At 41.7% G+C, this 9,317-nt stretch overlaps 1 protein-coding gene across 1 annotated transcript; it reads left to right on the top strand.

Annotated features, from left to right (window-relative positions):
- Positions 1–942: 942 nt before the first annotated feature.
- Positions 943–9,103, top strand: PNN (pinin, desmosome associated protein). Its single transcript, XM_032242494.1, has 9 exons — positions 943–1,147; positions 1,822–1,893; positions 2,278–2,346; positions 3,162–3,234; positions 3,343–3,437; positions 3,738–3,813; positions 5,526–5,681; positions 5,759–5,897; positions 6,614–9,103. Exons 1-9 carry the CDS (start codon positions 1,035–1,037, stop codon positions 8,008–8,010), a joined length of 2,190 nt encoding a protein of 729 aa, XP_032098385.1. The 5' UTR covers positions 943–1,034; the 3' UTR covers positions 8,011–9,103.
- The last annotated feature ends 214 nt before the right edge of the window (positions 9,104–9,317 follow it).

Below are 9,317 nucleotides of genomic sequence, written 5' to 3'. Positions count from 1 at the left end.
CAGAGACAGTTACATTATCTCGTCTCAATTTCCTTATCAGTAATAACAGGCATTTTAGCCTCACTTTTAGTTTGTGAGGAATAAGGCATGTAGAAGGTTTCACAGAGGGTCTGGAATAAAACCAACTCCTAACAAATGTTAACCATTATGATCAATATTTTTCCTAGTTTTTTTTGTCTTCCCTCTGCTCAATTTAACCTAATCAGGCCGGGCGTGGTGGCTCACGCCTGTAATCTCAACACTTTGGGAGGTCAAGGCGGGCGAGGATCACCTGAGGTCGGGAATCCGAGACCAGTTTGACTTAACAGGGAGAAACCCCGTCTCTACTAAAAATACAAAATTAGCCAGACGTGATGTCGAATGCCTGTAATCCCAGCTACTCGGGAGGCTGAGGCAAGAGAATCATTTGAACCTGGGAGGCGCAGGTTGCAGTCAGCCGAGACAGCGCCATTGCACTCCAGCCTGGGCGACAGAGCAAGATTCCGTCTCAAAAAAAAAAAAAAAAAAAACCTAACCGAGGAAAGCACGCGCCCACCCCCTCTCTGAGCATGCGCACCAACAGAATGGCCGCGCCCTTCCCTAATTAAATCATTAACCAAGGTGAGGGGAAGGAGGAAAAGGAGGCTTGGCTGAGTCCTCCCATGGTGTGATTAGGTTAAAACGAAGTAAGGCACATTACATCATAGGTTAAAATGCCTGGAAAACTCTGCGCTCTCCTTGCCAGAACTGCAGGCTCGCGAGCCCAAGTCTCCGAGAACTCAGGGATTGTCAAACCCGCCCCGGCTCTGCGCTAGCAGCGAGATTCAGGCATCGGCAGCTAACTGGGGAGGGAGATTACTGCCTAGCCGACTTTTCATTGGCCCAGAGTCACAAAGGCTGCCGGTTCTCCCCCTTCCGGTCGCTGAGTGGTTGAGGCCGGAAAACAACGCTCATCGTCATTGGCTGATCCAGGCTGTCACTCCTTTCTCGTCTCGGCGGCGCGGCAGAGCCCGGCGCGGCCTGTAGAGCAGTCGCAAGTCTGCTGCAGGGAGAAGATGGCGGTCGCAGTGAGAACTTTGCAGGAACAGCTAGAAAAGGCCAAAGAGAGCCTTAAGAACGTGGATGAGAATATTCGCAAGCTCACCGGGCGGGATCCGAATGACGTGAGGTAAGAGCCTAACGGGAACTCGGACTCGAAGAGGCAGCCCTCAGGTCGGGGCGAATTGGGGGTGGGGAAGGCGGCCAGTCTTCAGAAGGTTGGAACCTCGAGGCCTGTTCGCTGGGCGGCGGTAGAACTCTGTACTCGCTGAGGTGGAGAGGCCCCAGGCCCCACAGTAGAGCCCTGGTCTCCGGTCCTTGAGGAAAGAGAGCGACGCCTGGGTGCCGTCGGCATGTTTTCTCTGCCTGTGAGAAGACCCGGACTGCTGATTCCCGCCCTCGGCCCTGCAGGCCCGGAACTGCAGCACAAAGCCCCTTACCGCTTCGGCGTACACCCAGCCCAGGGCTGGCCCCGAGACCCGGGCAGGACGCGACCCGCCGTCTCATCCCTGCCTCATGCCCACGTGCAGCTTCTTCGGGGATGGCGGGATGGGGACCTGACCCAGAGTTGTTAATGTGCGGGGGCATTGAGGTGAATGTAATTTCTGTGATACTGGTCCTGGAGAAACAAGGAAGTTAAATGAAATGGTGCTTCATGTCCTGTTTCAGACACTTGGATTTATTTGAAACTATCTTTTTGGAACTTTTGTGATTTTTCTCTTTGTGATCCACATCTCTGAAAGTATGTGGTGCAACCAGATATGTCTACATAGGATCTTGTACTGATTTGTAAATCTCTTACAGGCCCATCCAAGCCAGATTGCTGGCCCTTTCTGGTCCTGGTGGAGGTAGAGGACGTGGTAGTTTATTACTGAGGTAAGATTTCCCTTGGACTTTACTCATGCTGAAACTACTGGTACTTTTTATACTAAAGATACTGCTTTGAACAAAACTTGTGATAAAGTCAATAACCCAGTGTTTGTCTTTGTTTTGTTTAATGCTTGTGACAGATTAGTTTTCTTTGTAAATAAATATAGTTATCCTGAAAAACTAGAAGCTGAAGAATATATCAAGCGTACCAGTTTTGTGTGAACTTAATTTTTATAGTTTAAAGTAACACTACAAAAGCATTTTGGAATGAATGCCCATTGTTAGTTGGAAAGATTTTTAAAAGGTCAACCATACCATATTCTCTTGTCAAATGGAAATACCATTTATCTTGTATTTCAAGTGCTTTATGTTGAGCATTTTTAATTTCAGGCGTGGATTCTCAGATAGTGGAGGAGGACCCCCAGCCAAACAGAGAGACCTTGAAGGGGCAGTCAGTAGGTAAGTTTTAAAAAAGATTGCTGAAGGCCTTTTTAGTTTCTGAGGTAGCACACAGATATAAATATTTGTTAATAATAATGTTGTTTGATCAGTATTAGAATTGAGTAGTATACCACTGTCCCCCCAAATACCACTTTTCTTGGTATTTGCCTGAACTGAGACAACCAATATCCCTCAAAACACAATTCTGCACTCATGATAATCCAAATTTTATCAAAATAAAGGTCATGTGAAGAGTAAAATTGGAAAGATTGACAATTAGTACCATTTTTTCTGACTTGTACTTGAAAAATTTAACCAGCTTGAAATAGTTAGAAAAGACGAGAGCAAAGTTGTTTTGGCCGTTAGTTTACGAATTTTATCCTTTCTTTGCTGGATGAAAGAATAAAATGGGATGGAGAGTTAATAGAAAAAAGCTTCTGGAAACTAGTCCCAGAAATAGAGGACATTTGCCCTTGGTGGGTAGTTACATAAATATTTCAGGGGTTATTTAAATTAATTTTTGGCCAGGCACCGTGGCTTATGTCTGTAAGCCCAGCTCTTGGGGAGGCCAAAGCTGGCAGATTGCTTGAGCCAAGGAGTTCAAAGCCGACCTGGGCACATGGTGACATCTCATCCCTACAATAAGCACAGAAACATTGGCCATGCCTGCCGGCTCCTGCCTATATAGTCCCAGCTACTTGGGAGGCTGAGGCGAGAGGATCACCTGAGCCCAGGAGGTCGAGGCCACAGTGAACCATGATGGTGCTATTGCACTTCACCTTGGGTGCTATAGTGAAATCCTGTTTCAAAAAAATTAATTTTGTCTACAATAGGCTGGGCGGGGAGCGTCGGACCAGAAGAGAATCACGCCAGGAAAGTGACCCAGAGGATGATGATGTTAAAAAGGTATTGAGATTGAAAGGACTTAAATGAATATGGTACTTTCACTTTACTGCATTTAAAAGCATACCACCCATATTCTAGTTAAATTACTGAGATTTTCTTTTTCTGCAGCCAGCATTGCAGTCTTCAGTTGTAGCTACCTCCAAAGAGCGTACACGTAGAGACCTTATCCAGGATCAAAATATGGATGAAAAGGGAAAGCAAAGGTATCCCTCTGGGGAAAAAAACTACTGTGGAATAATGTAGTTATAAGAAAAATTAAGGGATTGTTCAAGTGCCCTGTAGTATTTCTTAGAAAATGATGGGTTTGGCCGGGCACGGTGGCTCACGCCTGTAATCCCAACACTTTGGGAGGCCAAGGCGGGTGGATCACTTGAGGTCAGGAGTTCGAGACCAGTCTGGCCAACATAGTGAAACCCTGTCTCGGAAAAAAAAAAAAAAAAAAAATGATGGGTTTAAATGAAATGGACCATGTTGACATTACATTTTTTTATTTTGTTCTATAGGAACCGGCGAATATTTGGCTTGTTGATGGGTACCCTTCAAAAATTTAAACAAGAATCCACTGTCGCTACAGAAAGGGTATTTATCCAAGTTTTGTTTTATATGATATATTGAAGTTGTCAGAGTAGTAGATTAACATTTTTTGAAAAAAGCCTTGGCCGGGCATGGTGGCTCATGCCTGTAATCCAAGCACTTTGGAGGCCAAGGCAGGCGGATCACCTTAGGTCAGGAGTTCAAGACAAGCTGTGGCTCAGCGTGGTGACTCACGCCTGTAATCCCAGCACTTTGGAGGCCGAGGCAGGTGGATCACAAGGTCAGGAGTTTGAGACCAGCCTGGTCAACATGGTGAGACCCTGTCTCTACTAAAAATACAAAAAATTAGCAGGGCATGGGGGCAGGTGCCTGCAATCCCAGCTACTCGGGAGGCTGAGGCAGGAGAATTATATGAACTCAGGAGGCAGAGGTTGCAGTGAGCCAAAAATGGCGCCATTGCACTCCAGCCTAGGCTACAGGGCAAAACTCCATCTCAAAAAAAAAAAAAACAAAACAAAACAAAACAGAAATACTTAATCATAAGCCTAAAATAAAGCCAAGTAGAAACTTGGTTTAACAGCGTTACTTAAACATTGTGTTGCAGTATAACAGTTGTTGATACCATATCTAATAATGTTGAAATTTAGATATGTGGAAAAAAAGCCTCAGTCTCCATTTCCTGAAAGACAAATCACAGTCAGTACCAAGTGCTAAGTTCTAGTTAGTTGGTATGCTGAATTGAAAACGTGAAGCGGTTGTACGCGGTGGCTTATGTGTCTAATCCCAACACTTTTGGAGGCCGAGGCTGGTGGATCATCTGAGGTCAGGAGTTGGGAGACCAGTCTGGCCAACATAGTGAAACCCCATCTCTACTAAAAATACAAAATTAGCCTTGTGTGTTGGCATGCATTTGTAATCCCAGCTATTTGGGAGGCTGAGGCAGGAGAATCACTTTAACCTGTGAGGTGTATGCTGTAGTGAGTGGAGATTACGCCATTGTACTCCAGCCTGGGCAAGAGGAGCGAAACTCTTGTCTCCAAAAAATAAAAAGTGAAGCATATGCAGATACTTTTTTTTTAAAGACAGGGTCTTACTCTAAAACAGTTGGCGTGCTGCAGTGGCATAATCTTGGTTCATTGCAACCTGTGCTTCCTGGGCTCAAGCAGTTCTCCAGCCTCAGCCTCCTGTGTAACTGGGACTATAGGCCCAATGCCTGGCAAAATTTTTTTTTTTTTTTGTTAGAGACCCGGTTTCACCATGTTGCCTGGGCTGAGCTGAGCTCAAAGCAGTTTGCCTACCTTGGCCTTCCAAAGTGCTGGGATGATGGACAGGCATGAGCCAACTTTAGCCTGCAGATAACCTTTCCATAGTAAAAAAAAAAAAAAAAAAAATTTGAGATGGAGTTTGGCTCTTCTTGCCCAGGCTGGAGTGCAGTGGCATGATCTCAGCTCACTGCAACCTCAGCCTTCTGGGTTCAAGTGATTCTTTTGCTTCAGCCTCCCAAGTAGCTGGGATTACAGGCATACATGACCAAACCCTGCTAATTCTTCTGTATTTTTAGTAGAGATGGGGTTTTACCATGTTGGTCAGACTGGTCTTAAACCCCTGACTTCAGATGATCCACCCGCCTTTGTAATGTTTCTCATAATTGGAATGTGTAATAATAGTTTTTTATTATAATTGAATTGAAATCAAATATACCTTGTCGTGTATCTATTTTAACACATAAGTATTAAAGAAAGATACTTAATTTTTAGCAAAAGCGGCGCCAGGAAATTGAACAAAAACTTGAAGTTCAGGCAGAAGAAGAGAGAAAGCAGGTTGAAAATGAAAGGAGAGAACTGTTTGAAGAGAGGCGTGCTAAACAGACAGAACTGCGGCTTTTGGAACAGAAAGTTGAGCTTGCGCAGCTGGTGAGTAATGATACGAAACTGTAAGATTGGTAATCCTTCAGGTTTACAAAACCACTGACCGTTTACCTTTTCTTTAGCAAGAAGAATGGAATGAACATAATGCCAAAATAATTAAATATATAAGAACTAAAACAAAGCCCCATTTGTTTTATATTCCTGGAAGAATGTGTCCAGCTACCCAAAAACTAATAGAAGAGTCACAGAGAAAAATGAATGGTAAGTACATGAAGAGGTCAGTTGAATTTTTCTTAGTGGGTAAGATAATACATTCATATATACACATTTGTTTGTTTTCTAAAATAATTGTGATTCAGTGATTGATTTACTGTGTTTGGTTTGTTTTTTTAAATAAATATTCTGAGATGCTGATGAGTTGGTAATATAGGAATATTGGTTTTCATGATGGAATTTAATCTGCAAGTTATCTTGTAGGCAGTGCTTATCTGTGTTCCTTAAGCATTTGTGTAAGATTACTTTTTTTTGTATGCTACATTTAGTGTCCTGATAAAATGCTAATAAAACAAGACAAATGTGAATATCAACAGTTTTTAGCTGGAACACAGATGGAAGGGTAGACACTGCTGAGATGATGATTTGTCTCTTTGGGATCAAAAAAATTGATATATATGATTTTATGTCAAAACTGGTTCTGTTTTACAGAAGTTTTATTTTTTGTCAAACATAAAGATTGATCTTCATAGGTTAGAAAATATCTAGTTTTGTCCACTACTAATTTCTAGTATGTAGATTTCCCATGGATCTTTGCTTGTTTAATTTTATGTCAGTTTGTGATTATAATTGCCATAATCTTTTGTCATCACTTTACAAAAAACAAAGATGAAGCTTAATAACAACTTGTGACCAGTTGTAAAATTGTGGCTTTGAATTTTCTTAATCAGTAAATTTTACACATGTAAATTTTTATTTTTTAGCTTTGTTTGAAGGTAGACGCATTGAATTTGCAGAACAAATAAATAAAATGGAGGCTAGGCCTAGAAGACAATCAATGAAGGAAAAAGAGCATCAGGTGGTGCGTAATGAAGAACAGAAGGCGGAGCAAGAAGAGGGTAAGGTGGCTCAGCGAGAGGAAGAGTTGGAGGAGACAGGTAATCAGCACAATGATGTAGAAATAGAGGAAGCAGGAGAGGAAGAGGAAAAGGAAATAGCGATTGTTCATAGCGATGCAGAGAAAGAACAGGAGGAGGAAGAACAAAAACAGGAAATGGAGGTTAAGATGGAGGAGGAAACTGAGGTAAGGGAAAGTGAGAAGCAGCAGGATAGTCAGCCTGAAGAAGTTATGGATGTACTAGAGATGGTTGAGAATGTCAAACATGTAATTCCTGACCAGGAGGTAATGGAAACTAATCGAGTTGAAAGTGTAGAACCTTCAGAAAATGAAGCTAGCAAAGAATTGGAACCAGAGATGGAATTTGAAATTGAGCCAGATAAAGAATGTAAAGCCCTTTCTCCTGGGAAAGAGAATGTCAGTGCTTTAGACACGGAAAAGGAGTCTGAGGAAAAAGAAGAAAAAGAATTTGAGCCCCAACCTGAGCCCGTGGCTCAGCCTCAGCCTCAGCCTCATCCTCAGCCCCAGCCCCAATCTCAGTCTCAGCCCCAGCCTCAGCCTCAGCTTCAATCTCAGTCCCAACCAGTACTCCAGTCCCAGCCTCCCTCTCAGCCTGAGAATTTGTCATTAACTGTTTTACAGCCAACACCCCAAGTTACTCAGGAGCAAGGGCATTTACTGCCTGAGAGGAAGGAGTTTCCTGTAGAGTCTGTGAAACTCACTGAGGTACCAGTAGAGCCAGTCTTGACAGTACATCCAGAGAGCAAGAGCAAAACCAAAACTAGGAGCAGAAGTAGAGGTCGAGCTAGAAATAAAACAAGCAAGAGTAGAAGTCGAAGTAGTAGCAGCAGTAGTTCTAGTAGCAGTTCAACCAGTAGCAGCAGTGGAAGTAGTTCCAGCAGTGGAAGTAGTAGCAGTCGAAGTAGTTCCAGTAGCAGCTCCAGCACAAGTGGCAGCAGCAGCAGAGACAGTAGCAGCAGCACTAGTAGTAGTAGTGAGAGTAGAAGTCGGAGTAGGGGCCGGGGACATAATAGAGATAGAAAGCACAGAAGGAGCGTGGATCGGAAGAGAAGGGATACTTCAGGACTAGAAAGAAGTCACAAATCTTCAAAAGGCAGTAGTAGTAGAGATACAAAAGGATCAAAGGATAAGAATTCCCGGTCCGACAGAAAGAGGTCTATATCAGAGAGTAGTCGATCAGGCAAAAGATCTTCAAGAAGTGAAAGAGACCGAAAATCAGACAGGAAAGACAAAAGGCGTTAATGGAAGAAGCCAGGCTTTCTTAGCCATTCTTTGCAGCAGAAGATTTCTTGATGTAAAAGGATTACCTTTCCTTGTAAGGAGGATGCTGCCTTAAGAATTGCATGTTGTAAAAAATCTTTTTGGAAAATAGACTGTTTGTTTACCAGACATTCTTGTACTTTTTGCATAATTTTGTAAGAGTTATTTATCAAAATTATGTGAGGTCCCAAAATATGTAAAAATGATAATAATAAAAAAAGATTAATATCCCTTGTCATCTTTTTTAAATATCCTATACTCTCCAGTAAGAATCTGTATATTTTAATAGGCAAATCTTTAAGTCTGTTCCCTTCTAATTCTGTATCATACATTGCTTTTGTAGAAATAAATGTGTGTTTATTTCATTATTTTTGGGATGTCCTTGTTGACACTTGTACAATAAATATCCTCTTTATCGCTTTCAATTTTTAACACTAGATACTGCACGTGATTAGAATGTTTTTGAAGGTTTCCTCGTTTTTATTTGCCTTAGACAATTTTGAGTTGTCAGAGTCAAATCTTTGCAGTTTTGAGGGGGAACAGTTTCCTTTAAAATCGTTTGCTACTTTCAAATCTCCCTTATTGTTTTAATCTAAGCATTTCCCCCCCATTTCTCATATTTTAACCATATATTTAGTAGATACCTTTAAACATTATGATCTGGTTGGCATTTTCTTCCTGATGATGAAAGCATCATTCTTTTGTCTTCACGGTTACTTGTGTGATTTATAGCATATACATCTGTTAAAGAAAATCACTTCTTTTTAGGGGAGGGAATTAGAAAAGTATCTTTCAGACTTGGTTTTTGAGTTTGTCTTGTCTTAACTTTTGTGTTGGCTCTAACTGATACATGCCAATATGTGTTTTCAAGAATTTTGTTTAAGGAAGTATTGTATGGAAGTCTACAAAATGAAGGAAATTCATCTAGGCTTTAATATGTAAGCAAGATAACACACAAGTGTACCAAGTGATTATTAACTTTGTTGTTTTACCAATTTGTATGAACTTGGAGTATCTGTTGCCCATTACTATTCATGTGCAAATAAATGTGGCTTAGACTTGTGTGACTGCTTAAGACTAGTACTTGTATTAACTTTCTGATGCTTTATACAAGAGAGCACTTAAATTACAAATGACCTTTTTTGAGTTTAACATTGTAGCTTTAGCCTTGACTGTATTCATTATGCCTTCCCTTGACAAGCAAATGGTTACAGTGAAAATGTGAAGAAGTATTTCCAGTTAGTTTTTGTGTGTATATAACTCATTTGTGTAAGTGGATGTGTTAAAAG

The sequence above is a fragment of the Sapajus apella genome, unplaced genomic scaffold (genome assembly GCF_009761245.1).
Source record: "Sapajus apella isolate SASKATOON/1434 unplaced genomic scaffold, GSC_monkey_1.0 scaffold50, whole genome shotgun sequence".
NCBI lineage: Eukaryota > Metazoa > Chordata > Mammalia > Primates > Cebidae > Sapajus > Sapajus apella.
Note: the sequence above shows the minus strand (reverse complement) of the source record. Positions and strands in the feature narration are given on the sequence as shown.

Bases quoted from the DNA above. Each gene is read 5' to 3' on its own strand.
- PNN (XM_032242494.1), top strand. From the start codon at position 1,035: ATGGCGGTCGCAGTGAGAACTTTGCAGGAACAGCTAGAAAAGGCCAAA. The intron at 3,235-3,342 runs GTATTGAGATTG...CTTTTTCTGCAG, and splicing joins AGGATGATGATGTTAAAAAG to CCAGCATTGCAGTCTTCAGT. The intron at 3,814-5,525 runs GTATTTATCCAA...CTTAATTTTTAG, and splicing joins CCACTGTCGCTACAGAAAGG to CAAAAGCGGCGCCAGGAAAT.